At 50.0% G+C, this 26,415-nt stretch overlaps 1 protein-coding gene across 1 annotated transcript; it reads left to right on the top strand.

Moving 5' to 3' along the window:
• The first annotated feature begins 694 nt into the window (after positions 1 to 694).
• Positions 695 to 25,880, top strand: LOC137466406 (trifunctional purine biosynthetic protein adenosine-3-like). The gene is made up of 21 exons (XM_068178153.1): positions 695 to 851; positions 1,599 to 1,694; positions 1,987 to 2,161; positions 3,419 to 3,530; positions 3,982 to 4,041; positions 4,887 to 5,012; positions 7,448 to 7,535; positions 8,329 to 8,414; positions 8,839 to 9,007; positions 12,291 to 12,507; positions 12,620 to 12,714; positions 13,401 to 13,510; positions 16,401 to 16,599; positions 17,415 to 17,666; positions 18,292 to 18,441; positions 19,434 to 19,640; positions 20,387 to 20,527; positions 21,921 to 22,051; positions 24,087 to 24,228; positions 25,156 to 25,271; positions 25,581 to 25,880. The coding sequence occupies exons 1-21, from the start codon at positions 707 to 709 to the stop codon at positions 25,878 to 25,880; spliced, it is 3,117 nt and encodes a 1,038-aa protein (XP_068034254.1). The 5' UTR covers positions 695 to 706.
• The last annotated feature ends 535 nt before the right edge of the window (positions 25,881 to 26,415 follow it).

Raw genomic sequence — 26,415 nt, 5'->3', positions numbered from 1 at the left:
ACTGTGATTCTATGACTCTGTGACTGTGATTCTGTGACTATGTGATTCTGTGATTCTGTTATTCTGTGACTCTGTGATTCTGTGACTCTTGTGACTCTGTGATTGATTCTGTGACTCTGTGATTCTATGACTCTGTGATTCTGTGACTGCGATTCTGTGGTTCTGTGATTGATTCTGTGACTCTGTGGTTCTGTGGTTCTGTGATTGATTCTGTGACTCTGTGGTTCTGTGGTTCTGTGACTCTGTGATTCTGCGATTCTGTGACTCTGTTATTCTGTGACTCTGTGATTCTGTGACTCTGTGATTCTGCGATTCTGTGACTCTGTGATTCTGTGACTGTGATTCTGTGACTCTGTGACTCTGTGATTGATTCTGTGACTCTGTGACTCTGTGATTGATTCTGTGACTCTGTGGTTCTGTGGTTCTGTGACTCTTGTTATTCTGTGATTCTGTGACTCTGCGATTCTGTGGTTCTGTGATTGATTCTGTGATTCTGTGATTGATTCTGTGACTCTGTGACTCCGTGGTTCTGTGACTCTGTGTCCATCCAGCAGCACTGCTGGCACAGCCACCGTGTCCCGTGGCCTACGAGCACCTTTGTGCCACAAACTGGGCTAAATCGCCCGAAGGCTGTAGCCGGGGGAGGGCATGCCTCTGCCGCTGGCTCTCTGGTGAGGGCAGCGCTGCTGCTGTGCTCCGCAGGACCATGGCTGAGCGGGTGCTGGTGGTCGGCAGCGGGGGCAGGGAGCACGCCCTGGCCTGGAAGTTGGCCCAGTCCCCCCACGTCAAACACGTGTTTGTGGCTCCAGGAAATGCAGGCACAGCCGAGCACGGGAAAATCTCCAATTCAGGTACAGAGGGGCGGGGGTGAAATCCCAGTCCAAGCAATCGGCGCTGCAGCAGCTGGGACAAACCGAATGGGCAGGCACCAGTTGCTCGTCTTCTACTGGTGCCACAAATGACTGAGGGCACAGATTTCTTCTTTATTTTGTGCTTTGATTCTGAATTTCAGAGCTGCCTCCTAAAACACCCTGCTCTGTTTGTTTTTAGCCTTGCTGCTTAAGCTAGTGAGGCTACTGCATTTCTACACCTCATCTCTTCCACGTTTGTGCTTGAATTCTGTGACCAATTCCAGTGAAACTTAACCCAGAAGCAAAGGGCTCAAAGCTCTTAATTCTGAACAGAAACATCTCTGTGTCTGCCCAGGCTGCTTAGCAAAATGTAGCTGCATCATCCAATGCTTTGAGTAAATCTTTACTCAGCTGCTGAAATTGAGTTTCTTTCCCAATCTAAAGTTTTATTTTTCAAAGTTGTTATTGTTGTGACAAAGCAGCCTTTTAAAATATATCTCGATTACACATGGCAAGTAGAAGAGATTTAATCAGTTAGCAGATGTATATTAAAAACAGTAGTGCAAATTGGAGTTGTTCCCAGGTCCTTTTGGACTCTGCTATTATTACACTGATACTCCACTTTGCCCTTAGTGGGCTGCTTCATTATTTTAATCACACTTTTAGGAGGATGGAAAGAAAGACATTCTCATCTCCTGTCTCGTATTTAGGCTTTTCAGTCATCAGTTAATTATTTTTCCTTTCCAGCTGTATTAGTGAGCAATCACACCATTGTTACCCAGTTCTGCAAAGATCACAACATTGGGCTTGTGGTAGTCGGCCCAGAAGCTCTTCTGGCAGCTGGTAAGTCAATAAACCTAATTTGACAGAAAAGAATTAGACAAACTGTATGATAATATTATAATATGATAAATGAACATAACATAATAAAATCAAATAACATAATTAGGTTGACAGGTTGAATTCTGCTTTAAAATGGGGGGGGGGGTAACCATGGGAGCCTCATTTGGAGGGTGAGTGAATTACCTGAGGCAAAGGGAGGAGTAACAAGGCGGTGATGGGAAACTCCTTTTGCCACACATCTCCGTGTCCCCCAAAGAGCCCCCTTGGTGCTTGTGCTGTTTCTGTGGCTCAGGGATTGTGGATGACCTGAGGGCAGCAGGAGTTCGGTGCTTTGGGCCCTGGGCCAGGGCAGCCCAGCTGGCCACCGACAGCAGCTCCAGCAAAGCCTTCCTGGAGCGCCACGGGATCCCCACGGCGCGCTGGAGAGCCTTCAGCACCCCTCAGGAAGCCTGCAGGTTCATCACCAGGTACATGTGCTCCTCTGCCACTCACCTGTGCCCTCCACGCAGGGCTTGCGAGCGCCTCGGCTCTTGCTCTTCCGCAGCAGGTCCGAATTAATCAGCTCTGCAATTAGAGACAGCTGATGAAGGTGCAGGTGTGGAGCTGCTGCAGCCAGGCTGGGGGGGCTCACCTGGAGAGGAGAAGCTCCAGGGAGAGCAGGGTGGGCAGGGGCTGGGATGGAATTCCCAGAGCAGCTGGGGCTGCCCCTGGATCCCTGGCAGTGCCCAAGGCCAGGTTGGACACGGGGGCTGGAGCAGCCTGGCACAGTGGGAGGTGTCCCTGCCATGGCAGGGTGGCACTGGGTGGGCTTTGGGGTCCCTCCAACCCAAACCCTGCTGTGATTCCACAATTCTATGACCTGCAGCAGGTTGATTTTTCTGCTCTGAATTCCCAGCTCTTCTTTTCCATCTGCTCCTTCAGGATACTCAATAAGTAATTTATAGACAAAATATTATAATAAAGAAAAATATTTCAACTAATCTTTCAATTAGTTAAGGGCTAAGAATCATTTCTACCCAGACAGATGCCAGCAAAACACGCTCTGAGGTTGATTTGGAAGGTTCTGGTCAAATATCCACAACTAGAGGAGAACAGTCCCATTTCTTTGCCTGTGGGTTGCATTCCCAGACTCCTTGTCCTTGCTGCCAAGTGCTCCATGTGGGATAAACTCATGGAACCTGTGGGGTTTTTTTAATAAAAGCCTTTAATAAAAGGCTGGGAGTAAAACCAACCTTTTCACTGGTTTTCCTGTGTAAGAACACCCAGTTTATCTTGCTGCCACACGGAGACAAGGCCAACACCTTCTCTGTCAGCAAGTGCAAGGCTCCAAGGGGAAAACTGTCCCAGGTGTGCACAGCCAGATGGGGAGAAGGGGTGGGAGCCTGGGTGGTATAAACTGGGTTGAGGTTTAACCGAACAGAAATCACAGTGTGGAAAGGAGAGTGCAGTGTTCTTTCAGGGAAAAGGAAGTTCAGCCCTTCAAAAAATGTTGTATTTGGCTGTTCACGAGCCAGAGGGTGAGCGGGTAAAGCTAAAATCCATTCATTACCAGGGTGATGCTTTGTTCTTTTTTAACGTCTGGATTTAGTTTGTGTTTCAGAGTAAGTGGGGAAATTCTGGAGGTACACTGGGAGTGTGGGGGGCACCCAGGAGCAGAGTGGTGCTTTGCCTGGATTCCCTGGATGCAGCAGGGATGTCTGACCCCCTCTCTGCTTCCCTTAAAGCACAGACTTCCCTGCACAGGTGGTGCGGGCGCGGGGGCCGGCGGCCAGGAAAGAAGTGACCATTGCAGCCAGCAAGGAGGAGGCCTGCAGAGCTGTCCAGGAGATTATGCAGGTGCAAAAATCCTTAATTAATCCCTGCCCGTCCAAATCTTGGTGCTGTGTACTGTGGGAGTTTGTAATTCATGCTACAGGGGGCAAGAATGTTTGGGAGAAATTGTTCATTCTAATCAAGAGTTTCCCTGGGTCTCCTCAGATTCCACCCGTGTCCCCCAGGCAGGGCTGGGAGATTTTGTGACTGAACTTCTGTTCCAGCCTCAGGTCCCACTTCTCTGCCCCTCCAAACTGTAATTTGTCCTTGTCTCCCAGGCCTGATAAGGAATATTTCAGTGTTGCCTCCTTGTGCCCAAATGAAATTCCATTTGCTTTCCCCACTGGCCTTCAAGCAAGCTGACACTTCTCATACACATTGGTTTTTTTGTTAAAAGAAAATGAAGAGAGGATTTAGGCAGTGGATTCATATCTGCTCTCTGGGGATTTCTTTTGTTTTGTTCTGTCTTTTACAGGACAGAATGTTTGGAGAGATGGTTGTTATTGAAGAACTGCTTCAAGGGGAAGAACTTTCTGTAGGTATTGATGGTGTGAAGTTGTGCTTTTATACTTCGGCATTATTGCTGTGCTTCTGTATAAACACCCAATTTTATTGTTTCAAATTTTTTTGTTGTTGTTTTATTTGCACTTTGAGAAATGTATATCTATTGCATATATATATATAACATGCAATCTAAGCCCTTTGTCAGGCTAACCAATGCATGAGGTCAGTAGATTTTTCTTCTACATTGACATTGCATTTACAGTGGTTATTTTAGGGGGAAAACATGTTTTTTTTTTCCCTGAAGTGACCCAAAACACGTTTTTATGGCCTTTGCCTTGGTAATTCTTGTTATATCTGTAACTTTGTGCTAATATTTAGTGCCTCTTTTAGGCTATTCACATGCCAGAGGACAGGCATGTGTCCTTGTGACTCAAAATCTGATTCATCAAAAGGGAATTGTAATGAGAGCCACCATTTCTCTTGGAAATTTAAACATGAGAAAGAAACAATGAATCCTTCAATGGGCTTGTAGCAGAATAAATGGATCCTAATTGGATCTAAATGGATTCTGAGAAATTCTTTACTCAGAGGGCAAAGGGCACAGGGTGGGTAGAGCAGCTGGGGCTGCCCCTGGCTCCCTGGCAGTGCCCAAGGCCAGCTTGGACACTGGGGCTGGGAGCAGCCTGGGACAGTGGAAGGTGTCCCTGCCATGGCAGGGGTGGCACTGGGTGGGATTTAATATCCTTTGCAATCTGGGCTTCTGCAATTTCTACATTTTCCAGCAGAACTGAGCCTCACCCTGTGCCCAGCAGTGCTGTCCCTTGGGCCGGGCCGTTGTCACCGCTGTCACCGCTGTGCCTGTGTCTCTCCCCGCAGTGCTCCTGCTTCACCGACGGTGTCACCGTGGCCTCCATGCCCCCGGCTCAGTCCCACAAGCGGCTGCTGGACGGGGAGCAGGGCCCCACCACGGCAGGGATGGGAGCCTATTGCCCCGTGCCTCAGGTACAGCCCCTGCTGCTGCCCCAGCCCCTGCTGCTGCCTGCGAAAAACGCCAGTCACTTGCTTTAAAAGTTTAAAAGTAATAAAATAGTCATATAAATTAGAGCAATAAGAATTTGGACAGTCAGAGTTAGGACAATAAAAAGCAAAGAATTCTGGACGTTGGGATGCTTTCCTCTTGAAAGCACGGCCCGCTGACAAAGGATTTACCCTTAAAAGCAGCAGCCTGTTGCATAGTCATATATCTCATACACGATGCATAAATTCTTTTCAAACAAAGGGTCTTCTCTGCTTATCGTCAACTTCTTCCCCTTAGTCCTGGTGGCTCCTTAAAGACGGAGAGGAGGTGGAAGGATGTTTGTCTTTTCCCATAGTGAGGCAGTAACTCCTAGTTGTCTTGCTGCTGTTATCTCTGTGCAAAGAATTTCTTGATTATCTCACCACTTTCTTGAGCTAGTTAAAAAAATATCTTACATCACATAGTTTCTGTTGTAACATTATGTTATAACCTAAAACTAGATCTACTACGCTACTTAAAAAGGATTAATAGAGAACTACCAAATAACTTTCCAACATAACAGATATAGTATTCAATTTAATATTTGCGAAGAGCCAATAATTTAATCTGCATTTTTCACACTGCCCCAGCCCCTGCTGTTGCCCCAGCCCCTGCTCAGCACAGCCCCTGGGGGGCCCTTCTGGAGTGCTCACCCCTTAATAGTCATTCTTTGGGGTTTCATTCTCTGGAGTAGCCTCTCTTTTACCTCTTCTGTTATTCCCAAACTTTGTGTTCCTCTGCTCCCATCAGCATCACGTCTGGAATCCCTGCAGAATTCCCTGTGTGCCTGGGACCTTTGTGCCCTGAACATAACCTGGGGGTCCTGGTTGGTTCTTAAAGCACTTCTCCAAATAAGCTGCTCCACCACATTTGCAGTGTGTGTTTCTCCAAGGACAGAAACACTCTGACTGTGTCCAGCCCAGGTTCCAGTCCCAGACCTCCTTCAGAACCACCCCAACCCCCTCGGGAGGCAGAGCAGTGAGATTCTGTCGCAGTCCAGCACATCCCTCTGGCTGCCCTGGCTGTCTCCAGACCCTGGCAGGGGGCTGGGAGACCTTGGCACGAAGTCAAAAACACCTGTGGCTTTGATTTTAGCCTGTGAAAAAGGTTGCCAAGTCTGTATGAGGAATTACAAACCACAAGGGCTTGAGTAGTGTGATATTTAGATTAACACAGGGTGGAAAAGTAGAATTTTGGGGTTTTAGAATGGGGTTCAGGAGTACAAGATGGAGGGATTTGGGCGTGTCCTGGCCTTCTTCTCCTTCTCCTTGCCCTCCATGTCTCGCTGTGATGGTGACACTTTTCTGTTGGTTTAAGGCACAGACACACTGTCCCACATAAATGACAGACATTGGCACGTTATTGTAACCATGGCACACGGAGTTTTGGGTATAAAATGTGAACACCGCCCTGAGGGCAGACAGAATGCCATGGCCGACCTGCTGGACAGAGCTCAGCAGGGCAGAGAGAAAATGTTCTGGATAAGGGAAAATAAACAACCTTGAGAAGCTGATCCTGCGCATCCAGACTCCTTCTTTGTCTGCACAGGCTGGGAATCGAGGACTTTTACACTCTTGGGGTCATTCCAGCACCGCAGATCCTGAGAAGATTCCACCCTTCAGGCAGCAGCAGCCCAAGGGAGGGAGCAGGGCTTGGGGTGGGACAGCAGCAAACACCTCAGGCACCTCCTGTGTCCTCCCAGCAAGGCCAGCAGATGCCAGCGCTGCCTTGTCGGGATCTGTGATATTTAGATGCTCCCGAGATTGTGGAAAGTCTCTGTCTTTCAGCCCCGCTGCCAAAGAAGGAATCACAATTCATCTGTGCTGGTTTTCAAGGGTGTTTATTTCTTCTTATCTAAAATATTTTCTCTCTGACCTGCAGCAGGTCTGTCTCGCAGGACAGCGTGCGGGCTCTGCCCCTCAGTGGGATGTTACAAACAATATATACCAAAAACTACGTGTGCTATATTTACAACAACGTGCCAGTACCTATCACCCATGTTGAACAGTGTGTCCCCAGCCCAAACCAACAGAAAAATGCCAACACCACCGTGAAACGTGGAGGGCATGAAGAAGAAGAAAAAGGACAAGGCACGCCCAGTTTCCTTCATCTCGCCCCCTTTGAACCTCTTATCTAGAATCCTAAAATTCTGCTTTTGCACCCGTGCCACACTAATTACTACTTATATCAAACACTCAGAGCTTGTAATTCATCCTGAAAGATTGAAAACTCTTTTGCATGGACAGAGATCAGAGACAGTGTCTCTCGGGCTCTGTACAGGGGGGCTCCTGACCCCCTGCCAGGGTCCCAGACCTTCCGGGGCAGCCAGAGGGATGCCCTGGATTCCCACACTGCCTCATGGCTTTCCTCTGCTTGTCAGGTTCCAGAAGCTCTCCTTGAGCAAATCAGGAGTGAAATCCTCCAGCACGTCGTGGACAGCTTGAGACAAGAAGGAGCAGCCTATGTAGGTGAGTGAGCACCTGAAAACCAAGGTAAGCCCCTGTCCAGGTCACTTCCATTGTCAGAGGCTGCCTCTGAATTCCAGATGGTATTTGCTTTTAAAAAAATAACCCAGCAGCAGCTCATTTTTCATGCAGTGTTAAGCCCCACTCATTTGGTTCACAGCTCTTTGCCTGGGAGAGAACTTTGCCTTGTTTCCTTAAAACACCACGATTTTATTAAATATTTTTAAATAAAACAGATTTATTTGCAGTTCAGGGCAGAACATATACTTCAGTCCTGCAGTACTGCTCACTCCTGCATACAACAATGTCCATTTTCTCCAGATCTTTGTCCAGAGGCTGTTTTGGAAAAGGCAGGTGGTGCCCACAGGTGCCACTTAATGCCAAGGGCTGCTGTTGGCACTGAGATCTCAGACCTCCAAAGAGTTGGGCTCTGTTGGCACTGAGGAGATCTCAGACCTCCAAAGAGTTGGGCTCCCTCCCACATCTTCAGCTTCTGCTTTTTGGGGCCTTTTTTTACAATGCCTGAGTGAGGATGGAGTGGGAGTTGAGTAAGAATGGAGTTGGGTGCACGATGCCAGAGAACTTTTGCTTTGTGGGGTTTAAAATGTGGTGCCCTGCTCCTCAGGTGGCTGCTTGTCACTTTTATGGATATTTGGGAGTTATTATGGCTTGCAGAACTCTTGCTCCTAACGCCTTCTGATTTGCAGGATGCCCCAAAATGCTCTGTTTCTTTTAAAGGAGTTCTTGAAAGAAAGAAAGAAATGTTTAAAGTTCATTTGCTTGGCTTTGTGTCCAGGTGTGCTGCAAACAGGTTTGATGCTGACCAAAGAGGGGGTGAAGATTTTGAACTTTAAATGCCAGTTTGGGGATCCCCAGTGTCAGGTGAGTGGAACACTCTGGAAAATTAAAGATGCTCCATTCTTTTAGCTCTTACTGTTGTAGTTTATCTCTAGGGAAAGATCTGGATGTGAACATCTTAGACAATGTCTGAGGTAACTTAACATTTTGTCAGCTCCTGTGAATTTTTAGTTAAAAAAATATGTTCCTCAGATTTTGTTTTTCTGGATAGAAGCAGAATGGGAGGGGCCTAAATTCACGTTCCTTCTACATAAGCTCACACCTTATGTTTCTAAATTTATGACTGGTGCCAAAGGACGCTGCAAATTAAATTAAAACCCAGAGTTTCCAACTCTGCTGGTTTGGCACATACAGATTGTATTCCATCAACTGAATTTTCCCTAAGGTGAATTTCAACAAGCAAGCAAAATAAAAATTAACTTACATCCCTCTGAAAACTTCTCTACAGGTAATTCTCCCTCTGCTTAAAAATGATTTTTATGAAGTGATTCAAGCAACAATTGATGGCAAACTCTGCAGCTGCATGCCAGCCTGGCTGGAGAACAGAACTGCCGTGTGTGTGGTCATGGCCAGCCCAGGATACCCAGGAGACTCTGACAAAGGCATGGAGGTAACAGGTAACTCTGGGAGCTTGTTAATTATTTAATTACTTCCTCACAGGGCTCCGGGTCTGGGCAAGGTGGGCATTGGGATATTCTACATTCATGTAGGTATTCAGTATTAGATATTAGAGATAGGTATTCAATATTCATGTAGATATTAGAATAGATATTCTATATACATATATTAGATATAGATGTTCAATATTCATTGGGATATTGGATATAGATATTCAATATTCATTTAGATGTCAATACCATTTGGATATTGGATATAGATATTCAGGATTCATACAGGTATGCAATATTCATTTAGATATCAATATCCATTTGGATATTGGATATAGATATTCAGGATTCATACAGGTACTCAATATCCATTTGGATATTGGATATAGATATTCAGGATTCATACAGGTATGCAATATCCATTTGGATATTGGATATAGATATTCAGGATTCATACAGGTACTCAATATCCATTTAGATATCAATATCCATTTGGATATTGGATATAGATATTCAGGATTCATACAGGTACTCAATATCCATTTGGATATTGGATATAGATATTCAGGATTCATACAGGTACTCAATATCCATTTGGATATTGGATATAGATATTCAGGATTCATACAGGTACTCAATATCCATTTGGATATTGGATATAGATATTCAGGATTCATACAGGTACTCAATATCCATTTGGATATTGGATATAGCTATTCAGGATTCATACAGGTACTCAATATCCATTTGGATATTGGATATAGATATTCAGGATTCATACAGGTACTCAATATCCATTTGGATATTGGATATAGATATTCAGGATTCATACAGGTACTCAATATCCATTTGGATATTGGATATAGCTATTCAGGATTCATACAGGTACTCAATATCCATTTAGATATCAATATCCATTTGGATATTGGATATAGCTATTCAGGATTCATACAGGTACGCAATATCCATTTGGATATTGGATATAGCTATTCAGGATTCATACAGGTACTCAATATCCATTTGGATATTGGATATAGCTATTCAGGATTCATACAGGTATGCAATATCCATTTCCTCTGTTCCAGTACCCCTGGTTCAGGGTCCCCTGAGGATGTTTACAAACAGAGGGAACTGTTGCAGAACCGTTTCCTGCCCGCTCAGCTCCTGCCCTGCCAGCCCTACCCTCTCCTGGTGTCAGCCCAGCCCAGCACCTCGGCTCCTGGCCAGGGCTCCTGAATTTTGGCAGCAATTTTTGGCCTTTTCTCTCTGGGGACCCTCCATCAACCAGGGACAAGGTTGTGCTCTGGAACCTTGTCCCTGACAGGGTTTCTGACCCCCTGCTTGTTAATCACAAAAAAGACAGTCAAATAATGGAATTCAATCCATTCTTTTATTATTCCTTTATTTATTGTCATTTTCTTATTATTTATTTTATTCATTATAATGATATAATTATAATTATTATTATTTATTTATTATATTATTATTCTGTCACTATCTTCCACTTCAGAGTTTCGTTGGGTATATTATTTTTTATTCTCTTTTTCACACTGAATCACATATTTTTGGATGATGCATCCAGGGTGTGATTGTTGGGGTGTCCTGTGCAGGGCCAGGGGTGGGACTGGGTGATCCCTGTGTGTGCTTCCAGCTCAGGATATTCTGTAATTCTCTCATTTTAATGGCTTGGCAAAGTTTCTATTCTGGAGTATTCCTTAAAACAGGATGCAAAGGGACTGGGTTGCAGCAGGGCCGGGGGGAAGAATCCCCTGAGCCTGTAGCAAGGAGCAAACTCTGCTTGGTTCTCGTTTCCCCAGGTGATGGCAGCAGTCCCTCCTGTTCCCTTATCTTCCCTCAAAACAGGAATCTTAAAAAAACCCCAAACCTTGAACAGTTTTGCTTCCCTGGGTCAGAGCAGCCACCTGTGAGTGTTTGTGGAGCACCAGTTCCTGGTGTTGCAGGGAATTGTGTGGAGAGGGCAGGAAGGAATAGCGGGGGAGAGCAGAGGTAACGTCAGCACTGATGGTGTAATGTCAGGGAGAGGGGAGAATCCAGGCAGGAAACGGCTGTGGATTGTGATTTCCTGCAGGAAAACCCTGCACACATCATCCACAGCTCCCAGAGAGAGCACAGCTGTCCTGGCACAGGGCAGGGATATGTCCTGTGGTGGCTCCTGGATCCCATATTTTTGTTCCTGTGGGATTTATTTCTTTACTTGTGGGGTATCCCAGATGTGGACATGTAGGAGAGAGCCCAGAGGAGGCTCCAGGATGAGCAGAGGGATGGAGCAGCTCTGCTGGCAGGAAAGGCTGGCACAGCTGGCATTGTTCACCTGCACAGGAGAAGCTTTGGGCTGAGCTCAGTGTGGCCTTGCAGGGCCTGGAGGAGCCCCAGGAAACCTGGAGAGAGACAATTTCCAGGGGATGCAGGGACAGAACACAGGGAATGGCTCCTACTGCCAGAGGGCAGGGCTGGATGGGAGATTGGGAATTGGGAATTGTTCCCTGGCAGGGTGGGCAGGGGCTGGGATGGAATTCCCAGAGCAGCTGGGGCTGCCCCTGGATCCCTGGCAGTGCCCAAGGCCAGGCTGGACACTGGGGCTGGAGCAGCCTGGCACAGTGGGAGGTGTCCCTGCCATGGCAGGGGTGGCACTGGGTGGGATTTAAGATCCCTCCCAACCCAAACCAGTCTGGGATTCCTTGGTGCTTTAGTGGATGGCTCAGGGATTCCTGGGGCCCGTGCAGTGGGGTGCCTTTCTCTGATGATGCTGTTTCTCAGAACAAAGCAAAGGTGAAAATTTCTGTTGTTCTCCCTTGACTGAATAAAGGACTTCAATTTTCAGTGTTTTGTCCACAGAAGGTAATGGATCTGGGGAAGGGTCTGGAAAACACATCCTGGGAGGAGCAGCTGTGGGGGCTCAGCCTGGAGAAGAGGAGGCTCAGGAGGGACCTCACTGCTCTGCACAGCTCCTGGCAGGAGGGGCAGGGAAAGGAGGAGAGGGAATGGCCTCAAACGGCACCAGGGGAGGCTCAGGTTGGAGACTGGGAAAGAAAATTTCCCTGGCAGAGTGGTCAGGCCTTGGGATGAGCTGCCCAGGGAGGTTTGGAGTCACTGCCTGTGGGAGTGCTCAGGAGGAGCCTGGATGTGGCCCCTGGGGACAGGGCTTGGGGTGATGCTGGTGGGGCTGGGGTGCAATTGGATGACCCTGAAGGGCTCTTCTCACCTTAATTCTGAGATTGTCAGCAGAGAATGCAATTCAGAACCCTCAGAGAATCCCCTTTGTTTTCGGCAGGGCTTCTGCAAGCCAAGGAGCTGGGGCTGCAGGTGTTCCACGGGGGCACAGTGCTGAAGGACGGCCGGGTGGTGACAAGTGGTGGCAGAGTCCTGTCCGTCACTGCTGTCAGGCAGGACCTGCTGGAAGCCCTGGGAGAAGCCAACAGGGGCGTGGCCACCATCCACTTCCAGGGGGCTACCTTCAGGAGGGACATCGGGCTGCTCCGCCAGCCCCTGTACGTGAGCACAGCCCAGATGTTCCCCCCTGCCCCTCACATCTGGGCCACCTCTGCCGGGCCCTGCAGAAAGGGTCACTGCTGCTGCCAGCTCGCCCTTCCCTCCCCGCAGGACCCTGGTGTACAAGGACAGACGGGTGGGAGCTGGGAGCAGGGAGGTTTTGGGCCGTCTGCCACAAACACCAGCCGTGAGAGGCACCAGGGCAGGTAGGACTGGGAAGGATCTGGGAATTCCCTCAGTATATTGGGGTTTTTTCCTCCCTGTGGGTTGGGCAATGCACTCGCGGCATTGAAAGTGAGCTTGGGAAACTGGGCTGGGATCAGAACAAATTAAAAAAAATTAATTTCTTTCTTGTCACTCCTCTTATGATTAATTAACAAATGCCTGGCTTGCCATGGTGAGGTGAATGTGCTTCTTGGAGGCGCAGAATGGAGAGGAATATAATGGAAATAAATAAATTAAATAATAGCAATTAAAACCCTGGAGCAAAGGAGGCTCAGGGGGGACCTTGTGGCTCTGCACAGCTCCTGCCAGGAGGGGACAGCCGGGGGGTCGGGCTCTGCTGCCAGGGAACAGGGACAGGAGGAGAGGGAACGGCCTCAGGCTGGGCCAGGGCAGGCTCAGCTTGGCCAGCAGCAGGAATTTCCCCATGGAAAGGCTGCTCAGGCCTGGGCAGGGGCTGCCCAGGGAGCTTTGGAGTGCCCATCCCTGCAGGTGTCCCCTGGAGGTGGCACTCAGAGCTCTGGGCTGGGCACAAGGTGGGACTGCATGGGCTGGGAGGGCTTTTCCAGCCCCGGGGATTTGGGGATAATTTGCAGTTCTTTTCTTGGTGAGAGTTTTGGGTGCTTTTGTTCCCCATAAATCCAGTCCAAGCCGTGTTTGTACTCGGCAGGGGGTCGCTCAGAAGGAGGAGGCTTTGCTGCTTTCTTTGACCTGAAGGCATCTGGTTATGATGATCCCATCCTGGTGTCCCAGACCAAGGGCCTCGGCCCCAAACTGCAGGTAACTGGCAGCTCCACTGCAGCAATGCTGATGTCACCTGCTGTTGGTTTTTGTGATTTTTTTTTATTATTATTGATTTCTAAGATCATCTTTATCTCTGGGAATAGAAGACTTCTCTCTTTGGGGGTATAGGGTCTTATCATTTTTCCCTCTTTCTCTGTTTAAACTTCTTATAGATTACAACTACTTTACTATCTGTTAGCTTTGGTGTGGAGGCTTTTGTTTGATATCAATTTGAACACTTTCATCTCTCTATACTTTCATATGTTACAGGGAAAAGAGTTTTTCCCTATAGTTTTACAACAGGTTTTCAGCCTTAAGATTAGGACATTTCCCCATCCTCCCTATTTGGGATTTGACTTTTTCTTTACTGACTTCGATGTCTTTATCTTGTTTCTTTACATGTTTGTATCTTGTTGTATCTTGCACTTAGATGTTTATTAGTTTTTATTTACGTTGCAGTCTTACAAGTTGTGAGTTTCACAGTACAAGGTAAAAAAATGGAGTTGTATCTCTCTTTCTAGAAGTTTTTTTAAGGATAAACTGTCTAATTAAGAAATTACACTTAAGTTATTTTTACTTTTAAATTAGTAACTAACTAGTGACTCATAATGTGGATTTTTTATCTAATTACACAATACTACTTAAACCTATGAAGAAGAAGGTAAAGAAGAAGGAGTAGCTTCTGCTTTAAAACTTTCATCTTGTTTTATATATACTCCCATATGCTAAAACTTTAAACTCTAGGTTTTTTACCATGTGATATTACACAATTCTATTTAAACTACACACTCATAATTTCAGTTTTATCACTCACTTTTGGAAGCCTTCTCCACAGTTCCAGGTCAAATGCAGTGTTCCCTTGGGGGTCAGTGTTTGTCAGCACAGAAAGTCTCAGATTCTCAGCAGCCAGGGTTCCACGAAGCTGCCAGGGCTGTTTCAGTGCCACAGCCAGTCCCACCACCTGCACCCTCCTGAGCCCTGCAAACGCTCCTGAGCCCGCCTCAGTGGGCACCTGCACTTTGCAAATGGTTATTTGTGCCAGGCCTGGGCATACTTCATTGAGGATGTGGATATTTTGTGGTGAAATGATAACAGCCCAAAATTTAGCTGAAAACCTGAGGCACTAAACCCCAGAATTTCTGCTACAAATTAGAGGCTTCATTGGCTTTGAGGAGGATCTGTGTGGAGGAGCACGAGGAGTTGTTGAAATGAGAACTGGCAGGCTCAGCCTAATAAATTGTGTGTAGAGAGGGAGAACAGGTACCACTGCCAGGGCACTGGGGAAAGGAAGGAAGAAAAAGAAACATTAAAGAAGCCAAGAAATAAAGAATTTTAATTAGCCAAGAGCACACTGGATAAGCTGAGTTAGGAATATATTTATGTAAGAATTGGGATAAATTGAACCAGGGGTATATTTATGTGTTGAATCAGGATAAGTTGACCTGGAGATTTATTTATCTATTAAATCAGAAGGTTTTCAGCCATCAGGAGAGTGGAGATCTGAAGCTCCTTTCGCTGTCAAGCACAGCAATGTCCCTTGTTTCAAATGGTTTCTGCCTTTAATGCCAGGACAACAAACAGCAGGAGACTGAGCAGAATCACCCCAAAGGTCTTTGGCACATCCTCAGGCACCTCTGGGCATGAAAAGTGACTGGTGCAGGCTCTTGTGGGTCTTTGTTCCAGCTGCTTGGCACAGAGACATCCCCAGCTGTGCCCCCAGGGTTCTTCCCTGGCCAAGGAAAGGTTGGCTGCTGCCTGCCAGGATTGCTCCTGGAGCAGGGGGAGGGAGGTGTTGTCATGCACTAAGGCCGTGGGGAGCCTGTTTCCATAGCACTCCTAAATCCAGCAGCCAGGGAAAGCAATCAGGAATCCAAGCCCAGGCTTTGTTTGGGTGCTGCTCCCTCACCATTTGGAATCCAGTGGTGTTAATCCAGGTTTTCCCCTCGCCCATCCCTCTGTCCGGGGATTTTCTGCACAGGTTGAACTGTGTCAGTGAAAGGAACCTCCTTGAAAGTTTATCCACTGATGATAAAGGCCTTTTGAACCCTAAATAATTCTCTGATTTTATAATTCTGTGATCCCTGCCTTTGTCCATGGCAGCCCTGTGAGCTGAGCAGGACACTCCAGGGTAGCCCTGAGAGCTGGAAATGTCAGAACTTCATGGGAGCCACAACACCTTAACCAGGTTTCATTACTTGTGAAATGCAGACTCCCTGGGGACTTCTAAAATCAGACAGCAACTTCCCTGAGGGAACTGTCTGTGCTTTACCAAAGACCTGCCAGGGCCTGGAGGGGCTCCAGGAGAGCTGCAGAGGGACTGGGGACAAGGCCTGCAGGGACAGGAGCCAGGGAATGGCTCCCACTGCCAGAGGGCAGGGCTGGATGGGAGATTGGGAACTGGGAATTGTTCCCTGGCAGGGTGGGCAGGGGCTGGGATGGAATTCCCAGAGCAGCTGGGGCTGCCCCTGGATCCCTGGCAGTGCCCAAGGCCAGGCTGGACACTGGGGCTGGAGCAGCCTGGCACAGTGGGAGGTGTCCCTGCCATGGCAGGGGATGGGATGAGCTTTAAGGTCCCTCCCAACCCAAATAATTCTGTGATAATATTCCAGAAAGCAAACAAACAAACAAAAAATCTCAAAATGACAATTTCTAGGTGGCTATGGCTGAAATTTGAACTAATATTTTAAAAAAGCAGCAAAATAGATTTTTCTTTTTCTGTGTGCAAGAAAATGAGCTGTTTTCTCCTGATTTCAACCAGGTAATGCACCAGGTTCTGTCTTGCATGTATGTCCTGCAGGGATTCCTTTCAGAGAAAAGAAGGTTTCTGCTGATTTCACTGATCAGTAATTGAGTTTTGCCTGTTTCTCATTCCCACCATGTTTTGCAGGTTGCCCAGGTCTGTAAAAGACACGACACCATTGGGCAGGACCTGGTGGCCCTGTGTGTCAATGACCTCCTGGCCCAGGGGGCTGAGCCCCTCTTCTTCCTCAGCCATTTGGCCTGTGGCAGACTCGATGCTGAAGTGGTGGAAACAATCAAAGAAGGAATAGCTGAGGCTTGCAGGAGTGCAGGCTGTGCTTTCCTGGGTATGGACCCTCCTCTCCTCTGAGATGTCAAGGGGCTGAGGTTGAATTTATCACCAGAGAAATGGACTTGGGAGGCAGAGGCAGAATGTGGCCCTGGAATTGTTGGTTTCTGTTTGGTGGGAAAAAAAAAAACAGTTGAGAATTTGTGCTTCAGTTCTTCCTGCTCTGTAAAATGGGTCAGCACAGAAAGATGGGGTTTAGTGTTTGTGCACTTGTGCTTCCTTCTTTATCCCTGAACAAAGGAGAACAGAACTGGAAGCTTCACATTCCTCAGTGTTAATGTCTCCAAGCCATCTCCCATACTCGGGGAGGTGCCACGTGAGTGCCAGAAACAATAATGACAAAACCACTTCTTCGTTCATGAAGCTTTGTTTTGTTGGAGTCTTGAGGTGAAGTAACAAACCAAGAAGGATTTTTAAAATATTTCTGAATCTTCTTAGGCTGTGTGTCCCTGGATGTGCTGCTGACTTTAGGAGATGCCATAAATTTAAAATGGTGTTACAAAAATGGCTTTGAGCTGAGGGACGGCAGGGCTGGATGGGAGATTGGGAATTGGGAATTGTTCCCTGGCAGGGTGGGCAGGGGCTGGGATGGAATTCCCAGAGCAGCTGGGGCTGCCCCTGGATCCTGGCAGTGCCCCAGGCCAGGTTGGACACTGGGGCTGGGAGCAGCCTGGCACAGTGGGAGGTGTCCCTGCCATGGCAGGGGTGGCACTTGGGTGGGTTTAAGCTCCCTCCAAACCCAAACCATTCTGGGATTCTGTGAGTCTGAAACGACCACAAGCAGGAGGCGCTGACCCCTGTCTCCCCTTGCAGGTGAGGAGGTGACAGAAGTGGCAGCTCCGTGTCCCCCGGGGCTCTGTGCCCTGGCCGGGTTCGCGGTGGGCGCAGTGGAGCGGGGCCAGAGGCTGCCGGGGCTGCAGAGAGCCGAGGAGGGGGACGCGCTCCTGGGGCTGGGCTCCGCCGCCATCCACGGCCGCGCCTTCGGCGTCGTGCGGAGGATCCTGCTGACATCCTCGCTGCGCTGCTCCTCGCCAGCCCCGGGCAGCTGCGGGGACACCACGCTGGGTGGGCGCCCCTTCTTCCCAAGGCGTTTGCAGGGCCAGGGCTGCTCCCATCGGGCTGGGCTCGTCAGCCTTCGGGGTCGGGCTGGTGCCCACTGCTCTGCAGGACTGGGCAGCACTCCTGCCTCCTTCCCCAGGCCTTCTGCAAGGACTGGGAGAGGACCTGTTCAGGGCAGCATTCCCAAAAACACCCCACGACCTTTGAAACAAAGACATTGAATTCAGCCTGCAGAATGGAAGGCTCTCGGAGGGCTCAGAGCCCTGCCAGGGCCTGAAGCAGCTCCAGGAGAGCTGGAGAGGGACTTGGGCAAGGGATGGAGGGACAGGACAAGGGGAAAGAGAGGATAGGCTGGATATGGGGTAGGAATTGTTCCCTGGCAGGGTGGGCAGGCCCTGGCACAGGGTGCCCAGAGCAGCTGGGGCTGCCCCTGGATCCCTGGCAGTGCCCAAGGCCAGGCTGGACACTGGGGCTGGGAGCAGCCTGGGACAGTGGGAGGTGTCCCTGCCATGGCAGGGGTGGGATGGGATGAGCTTTAAGGTCCCTCCCAGTCCAAACCAGTCTGGGATTTTTTTACTCCAAACCTCTCATGAGGTTTTAATCGGGACTGAGCTGAGGCTGTTGTTTGCAGGAGATGTTCTGCTGACCCCAGGGAAGATGTTCAGCCCAGCTCTGCTGCCCATCCTTCGCTCGGGGCACGTGAAGGGCTTTGCCCCCACGGCCGAGGGGCTCCTGGGGGCCATCTCCAGGCTCCTGCCCGAGCACGTCAGCGCCGTCCTGGGTGAGTACCTGAGGTGCTCCTGTGGGACAGAACTCAGGCCCAGCCTGACCTCCCAGCTTCAGCTGGAATCCTCAGAAATGTCCCTGCAGAGGGGAACGGCCCCAAGTGAGTCCTTCCCAAGGGGCTGCCAAAACCATTCCTGTTCCAAGTCATGAGCCCCACTGTTTGTTGGAGAAGGGAAATTCCAGAGGAGATTAAGGGCAGAACATCTCTAGGACAAAAGGTGTTGGAGAAGATCGTGTGTTCCTCAGGACGCCTCTCCAAACAAAACATTTTGACCAAATACTGAGGTTTGGTAGGGCAATAAATTTACATTATTTGCTCTACACACACACACATTTAATGCACTTTTTGGTAGTTTCCCCACCACATCTGACATCTGTGAGTAAGGCAGAACTTTTTCGGATGAAGCCAAAATTGGGCAAAGAATTCAGAAGTTTGAAATACTAAAGAAAACCATGTTTATGTGGGTCTAAAAATACAGTGGGGATGGGGAGGGGGAAAGAAAGGTGTCTGTGTGTTGGGTTGTATTTCTCTAGAAGGAAATTGGAAAGAAAGAAATTTCCAAGGCTAGGTTGCACACTGGGGCTTGGAGCACCCTGGGGTAGTGGAAGGTGTCCCTGCCCATGGCAGAGGATGGATTGAGATGGGTTTTAAAGTCCCCTCAGCTTGGACAGCAGCAGGAATTTCCCCATGGAAAGGCTGCTCAGGCCTGAGCAGGGGCTGCCCAGGGAGCTTTGGAGTGCCCATCCCTGCAGGTGTCCCCTGGAGGTGGCACTCAGAGCTCTGGGCTGGGGACAAGGTGGGCATGGGGCACAGCTGGGACTGCATGGGCTGGGAGGGCTTTTCCAGCCCTGGGGATTCTGGGATTCTGTGGCAGCAAGAATTGCTCTCTGCCAGCTCTTGTGACACATCCCTGTGATCGCAGATAGTAAATTATAAATAATAACAAACATTTGTGGTGCCCACACACCAATTTCAATCTTTCCCAGATGCTCTCAGCTGGAAGATCCCTGAAATCTTTGGCTGGCTCTACAAGGAGGGGAACCTCTCTGCAGAGGAGATGGCTCAGACCTTTCCCTGTGGGATTGGGGCTGTCTTGGTCGTGCAGAAGGAGCTGGCCCAGCACGTTCTCCAGGTCATCCAGAGGCAGCAGGAGGCCTGGCTGATTGGGAAGGTGGTTGCCCCTTGTCACACAGGTGAGCAGGTGTCTTTGTGGGACTGAAGAGACTCCCTGTTCCAAAGTCTGTGTAGTTCACACCACTTTCCTGTTGTTTCACTAGGCTGGAGGCTGCTGGACTCGTCCACATTTACATTTCAGTATTAAATAAATGAGAAACGAGTTCTTCTTTCAGAGTGGCAGCACCTGGATAACCTCTTTCTCTTCCTGAGGCTTCAGAGAATCCCTGTGCTGATTATTCCAAAAATCAGGGAATATTTTACCACACTCATGGTGATCAACTCCCCTCCTGTCCAGCCCTTCCCAGCTCACACAGACCTGAGTAAAGGTTGAGGACAGGCCTCAGCTTTGTACAGTCATGTGTGGTGATGGTCAGTCTGAATCCTGGTGTGTCCCTGATTGACATCCAGCAGGACAGGAACCAAAATCCCTCTGGAAACCCAACAGTTTGGGCAGCCAAAATGTCACCTCAGCTCCTTTTTAGTGTCCTTTTGCAACATGGGAGGTATAAAAGATGGGACTAATCCTTGAAAAGGCCATGCCTGGGCCTTTGTGAACAACTCTGTGAGCAGGTAACACCAGAGACCAGCACAGCTCCTGAGACCTGGGCTGTTCAAGCACTGAATCCCCCTGGAGCTCTATCTGTGCCAGCATAAATTCATTGCTGGTACAATTTCTTGTCGTTGAAACATTATTAATAAACTACATAAAGTCAGTTTAGAAGGAAAGGTAAAATCTAACAGTTTTCTCATGTGTTTGGAGCAGGTTCTCACATTGAAGTGGAGAATCTTGCAGAGGCCCTGCAGCTGAGCAGCCCCCAGCAGCTGCTGGATGCCAGCACTGCTGAGATCCGGCCCCAGCCCAGGAAGAGAAAGGTGAAGGTGGCTGTTCTTGTCTCTGGAGCAGGTGAGCTGTCACTTGTCCTGGCTCAGAGAATGTCCTCACACAGGAGAGGCTGGTTCAGGTGTGTCCACCTGGCCTTTCTTCCAGTGGAATCTCCAGACCCCACGAAGTCCAGGCTTTCACTTTGACTGCAGGTCAAGAAGTTGTGTTGCACTGCTTAAAAACTGAGCTTTATCAGTGCCCCCACCCTCTGTGCTGTTTGTGGACGAGCAGATCTTGTCCAAGCAGCAGCTGAGAGCCCCTCCCAGGGCTGTGGTGTAGCAGAGTGGGGTTTGGATGGTGAGTGCTGCTACCTATAATCCCCAATAAGCATCTCCTGTGGAAAAGCTGCTTGGGGAGGCATTCAGGCAAGGCAGTCGAGCCACCTGTGAAAACCACCCTCCTGTGAAAATGTAAAAGTTCAGTAAAGGACAGTGGGAGACAAGGACCACAGAGCAAAGGTTATTACTCAGCCAAGAGCACCCCGTTACCTTCGGGGACACCCCTTAAATACCTTTCCATGACATCAGCCCTTTGCACATCCCCAGACCCTTATGCACAGTGAACTGCTCCCCAGACTAGTTTACATGTTCCAGGAATTGTTTAGCTTATCTTCTTCTTGGGTCCACTTTTTTAGAGCATGTGTATTCCTTGGGTGTGCTTTTAGTCCTTTTTTATCATCACCTCCAGTTCTGGGCCCTGGCTCACACTGCCTTCAGACAGGGAGTGCTGATGGCTGGCACATCTGTACAGGTGCCCTCATCCCGTGTCCATTGGGTGTTATCCCATCCCAGCAGGCATTTTAACACAAGCACACGGATACCAGCTATTGCACCGAGCTTAATAACCAACAGAATAAAAAACCATCTCTTTATAACAAAGTTACTTTAACACCACACATACAGAATGCACTTGAATATCTGTGAAAAGCCAACATTATGATATGCATCTGTAACACCCACACACCACGCTCACCACAGCTAGCTCAGCCAAGAGAGGCAGAAGGGCCTTTCGCAGGCTCAGTTCCGGAGAGGTTTATTTCAACAGGCTGAAGGGAAACCAGGGATGAAAGGTGAGACCATGTGCTGTGCACAAGGGTTAAGCAGGGGATGGCACGAGGGGCCGGGCAAAGGGCACTGCCCTGCAGGGAAGATGGGGCTGGCCACCAGGGATACCACAACCAGTGAGGGAACAGGGAAAGGAGAAACCAGGGGAATTTGGGACATATGGGGAAGGGAACAGGAGGGGTTCATTGTTAAGCAAGACTCCACGAGGAAGTCCTTTCCAGCTGGGGGAAACGCTACATAAGTCTCTCCAAGGCAGGGCTCTGGGGATTTCCCTGAGGGGGAAGGATTCAGAGGATTCCCCAGCGTGGGTGCTGAGGTGTCCCCCACCCTCTGCTCTCTCCCCGCGGCAGGCACGGCCCTGCCTGCGCTCATCGGCTCCGCCCGGGAGCCGGGCAGCTGTGCCCAGCTGGTGCTGGTCATCTCCAACAGACCCGGAGTGCAGGAGCTGCGGAGCGCCGCCCGCGCCGGAATCCCCACCAGGGTAAGGGTGAGGAACGACCGCTCGCTTCAACAGTGTTCAAAGGTTTATTAAACCTTAACAAAAATTACAGCAAAAGGACTAAATAAGGGAAAACTGCAGCGCTGGGAACTGCCGTTGTGGCTGTCTACCACGTGGCCGATTCATGTTCAAGATGGATGCTCAGTCTTTTGTACCCCTGGGACTTGCATCAGCCGCCCCGGCCCCTCCCAAAGTCTGTCAGTCAGCTCTTCTTTGCTGTTTTTTGGTGGAGATTGCTTTCTTGTGGCTTGATTGGAGGTCAGGTGTTGTCATGCCCCCGCCCAACAACAAGCTTTTCCATTCCCAAGGGCCCCATGGAAGGGGTGTATGTACATGGCTTCTTTCTACCTGTCCTAGACAACCCAGGGAACAATACAGAGCAGGGGGAAAGAGCACTATGGGGACAACAGAGGACACATAAACAATAATAACTATACGTCTGTAAAGCCTCTCTTGATATACACACAGTATTCATCCCTTAACTGGGAGAGCTAGTCATCTCATTATCCATCTGTAACAGTAAGGACACATCCCCTTCTCCTTTTTGTTCCCAGCTGCCGAGCCCGTGGCTGGTCAGGAAATGCTTGCAGAGCATTGAGGTTTCACTTCAGCATGAAACTTTCCCTGTGGATGCAGCACAGAGCTGGGAGTCCTCACTGGGCTCTGGGGGCTTTTCCCAGCTTGGCAGTGAGTGCTGCATCCCAGGGAAGGGATTCCAATGGATAATTTGGGTCTGAGATTGCAGCCCATGAGCCCCAAGCTTTGGCTCAAATCAGCCCAACTTCAGGTTCTGCAAAGCACAGAAATGTGTTGTCTCCTGGGTTTATCCCTCCTTGGAATCACAGAGTCCTAGAATGGTTTGGGCTGGAGGGACCCCAAATCCACCCAGTGCCACCCTGCCATGGCAGGGACACCTCCCACTGTGCCAGGCTGTTCCAGCCCCAGTGTCCAGCCTGGCCTTGGGCACTGCCAGGGATCCAGGGGCAGCCCCAGCTGCTCTGGGAATTCCATCCCAGCCCCTGCCCACCCTGCCAGGGAACAATTCCCAATTCCCAATCTCCCATCCAGCCCTGCCCTCTGGCAGTGGGAGCCATTCCCTGGCTCCTGTCCCTCCAGGCCTTGTCCCCAGTCCCTCTCCAGCTCTCCTGGAGCCCCTTCAGGCCCTGGCAGGGGCTCTGAGCTCTCCCTGGAGCTTTCCCTTCTCCAGGATGAAAACCTGTGTCTCACATTGTGCCCAGTCCCATACAAGTTTTCTCCTGCCTGTGGGCCACAAAGCAGCTCTTTGGGACAGGAATTTGTTCTGGTTAGTTCCATAAAAACCCCTGGCAAGGACCATCAGCATTGTCTGAGAAAATTCCATGACTTGGGATGTCAAAGGCAGGAACTCCCCCTTCTGACATCAAGTGGGTTTTGAGCAGTTGTTTTTAGCTGTGCACAGGTGGAAATAAACTCTGCTAGAGGCTGTCCCTGCATGGAAAGGGTTCTGAAGCAGTTTCTTCAGCTCCTGAGTTGGATTCATGTAATACTTTTCTGACTCATGTCTTTAAAAAAAAAACAAAAACAAAAGTGATACCAAAATTGACTCACATTTTCACAGGCAAAGGCACGAATTTTTGTGAGCCCCTTGTTTGAAGGTCCTCAGGAGAGTCAGGAATCAACACTCACCTGGGGGGCTGAAAATGGGAGGTGGGGCAGAAATAAAGAACCTCCTCCTCCTCCCCTTACCCAGAGGGCCTGGCCAATTGACTCCACTGCCTCCCTGGGCAACTCATTCCAGTGCCTGACCAATCTTAAAAGGGAAAAATTGTTTCTAATCTTCAATCCAAACCTCCCCTGGTGCAATTTAGGGACATTTCCTCTCACCCTTTCACTTGGGACATGGCAGAAAAGACTGACCCCACCTCACTGCACCCTCCTTTCAAATCATGGAGTGTCCTGGAATTCATCTGGTTTGTTCCTCACTGTTGCCCAAGCAGCTGCTCCCAATCCCACCTTTTGTTGTGTCTCACTGCTCCAGGTGATTGATCACAAATTGTACGGGAGTCGCTCGGAATTCGACAGCACCATTGACCGAGTCCTGGAGGAATTCTCTGTGGAGCTCATCTGTCTGTCAGGGTTCATGAGAGTTTTGTCCAGCCCTTTTCTCCGAAAGTGGAAAGGTAAGAAATTAAATGTAAAAGAGAAACGAAAGCAGGGGTGGTTGGTCTCACCAAGATTCCACCGTCAGAGTTGCCTGTCCTTTGATTAAATCTCTCCGCCCTGCTGGCACTGCTGACATTCCAGGAAGGAAACGCTGTGCTTCCCCCTGGCAGTGGGGCTGTGGGAATTCTGGTGTGGAAATTCTGAATTATGAGATTCTGCTTCCCTTCCCCCTGGCAGCGGGGCTGTGGGAATTCTGGTGTGGAAATTCTGAATTATGGGATTCTGCTTCCCTTCCCTCTGGCAGCGGGGCTGTGTTGGGATTCTGCTTCCCTTCCCGCTGGCAGTGGGATTGCATTGGGATTCTGGCTGAGGATGGCCAAAGGAACCCCTTGTGCTGCCTCAGCGGAGAGAGAGGGGCAAAGTGGGGGCGTGGGGTGGCTCTGTGCCTTCCCCAGGGAAGGACTTTGATCCCATCCTTTGCCAGGGAGCTGTGCTGGGGAGTCCTGCTGAACTCAGCCCCTGCAGTTCCCACTCAGAGAAAAATGGGAGAAAGATGGATTTATCCATTCCCAGGAGGGATTTCTCCCTCGCGTGGTGCCCTGCACACCCTGACACAGCTCCATGTGTGCCCCAAGTGAGAGAGAAGTGAGCAGTGAGTTAATAAAGGGTGAGCAGTGAGTTAGTGCCAGCTCCTGAGGCTTTCCTTGCTCAGGAGTTACTCACTCGCTGACAGCTTGGACAGCTTCCTTTGGGAATGCTGCTGCATCCGTGCTCCTGGAAGAGCAGAATTCCCTCAGAGCAGAGCAGTGCTGCTCGGGGTTTGGACTGATGATCACATCTCATTTTATTTTTAAGAAAATTCAGTTCAAATTATCTTCTTCTTTTTTTCCCCTTCTTTTTTTTTTTTTTCTTTTTTTTTTTCCTCCTCTCACACTGATGCCCAGGGAAAATTTTGAATGCTTCTCCATCACTTTTTCCACTCATCAAGGATGGAAATGCCCAGCAGGAGCCCCTGGAAAGTGGATTCAAAGTCACAGGCTGCACTGTGCATTTCGTCCTGGTGAGTGGCCTCAGAACTGGGAAATTAGGGAAATTTTGAAGTTAGCAGTTTGCTTTTTTTTTTTCCTTTTCTTTCTGGGGGCAGAAACAGGCCGAGGTAACAGGTGTGGGAAGGGGTGGGAACCTTGGGATTTTTACCAGTAAAAAACCAGGAAGAGTGGGGGTTGCTTGCCGTCCTGTCTTCTTCCCTTGCATTCTGGGGTGGGTTCTTCCCACTTCTTCTCCTCCCAGGAGGGGAAGAAACCCTTTATTCCCGCACACCCCCCCACCCCAGCCCTTCCCCAGGCGCGCCCTCGCTCTGTGCCCGCAGGAGGAGCCGGGCGCCGGCGCCGCGATCCGCCGGGAGCCGCTGCCGGCGGGCACGGAGGGCACGGAGGCGGCGCTGGGCGAGCGGCTGCAGGAGGCCGAGCTCAGGGCCTTCCCCCTGGCCCTGCAGCTCGTGGCCAGCGGGGCCGCCTGGCTGGGAGCCCACGGCAGAACGTGCTGGAGGCGGGAGACACGGAGGCTGAGCCCGGAGGAGGAGCAGGGACGCGGAGAGACCGCTCCCGAGGAGCCCCCGGAACGCGAGGAGCTCCGGGAGGACCCTGAGGGGATCTGGGCTGGTCCCTGAGGGATCTGGGGAGGTCCCTGAGGGATCTGGGGAGGTCCCTGAGGGGATCTGGGGAGGTCCCTGAGGGGATCTGGGGAGGACCCTGAGGAGATCTGGGGAGGTCCCTGAGGGGATCTGGGGAGGACCCTGAGGGGATCTGGGGAGGTCCCTGAGGGGATCGGGGCTGGTCCCTGAGGGATCTGGGGAGGTCCCTGAGGAGATCTGGGGAGGTCCCTGAGGAGATCTGGGGAGGTCCCTGAGGGATCTGGGGAGGTCCCTGAGGGGATCTGGGGAGGTCCCTGAGGAGATCTGGGCCGGTCCCTGAGGGATCTGGGGAGGTCCCTGAGGGGATCTGGGGAGGTCCCTGAGGGATCTAGGCCGGTCCCTGAGGGGATCTGGGCCGGTCCCTGAGGGGATCTGGGCCGGTCCCTGAGGGATCTGGGGAGGTCCCTGAGGGATCTAGGCCGGTCCCTGAGGGATCTGGGCCGGTCCCTGAGGGGATCTGGGGAGGTCCCTGAGGGATCTGGGCCGGTCCCTGAGGGATCTGGGCCGGTCC

This window comes from Anomalospiza imberbis, chromosome 2 (genome assembly GCF_031753505.1).
Source record: "Anomalospiza imberbis isolate Cuckoo-Finch-1a 21T00152 chromosome 2, ASM3175350v1, whole genome shotgun sequence".
Taxonomy (NCBI): domain Eukaryota; kingdom Metazoa; phylum Chordata; class Aves; order Passeriformes; family Viduidae; genus Anomalospiza; species Anomalospiza imberbis.
Note: the sequence above shows the minus strand (reverse complement) of the source record. Positions and strands in the feature narration are given on the sequence as shown.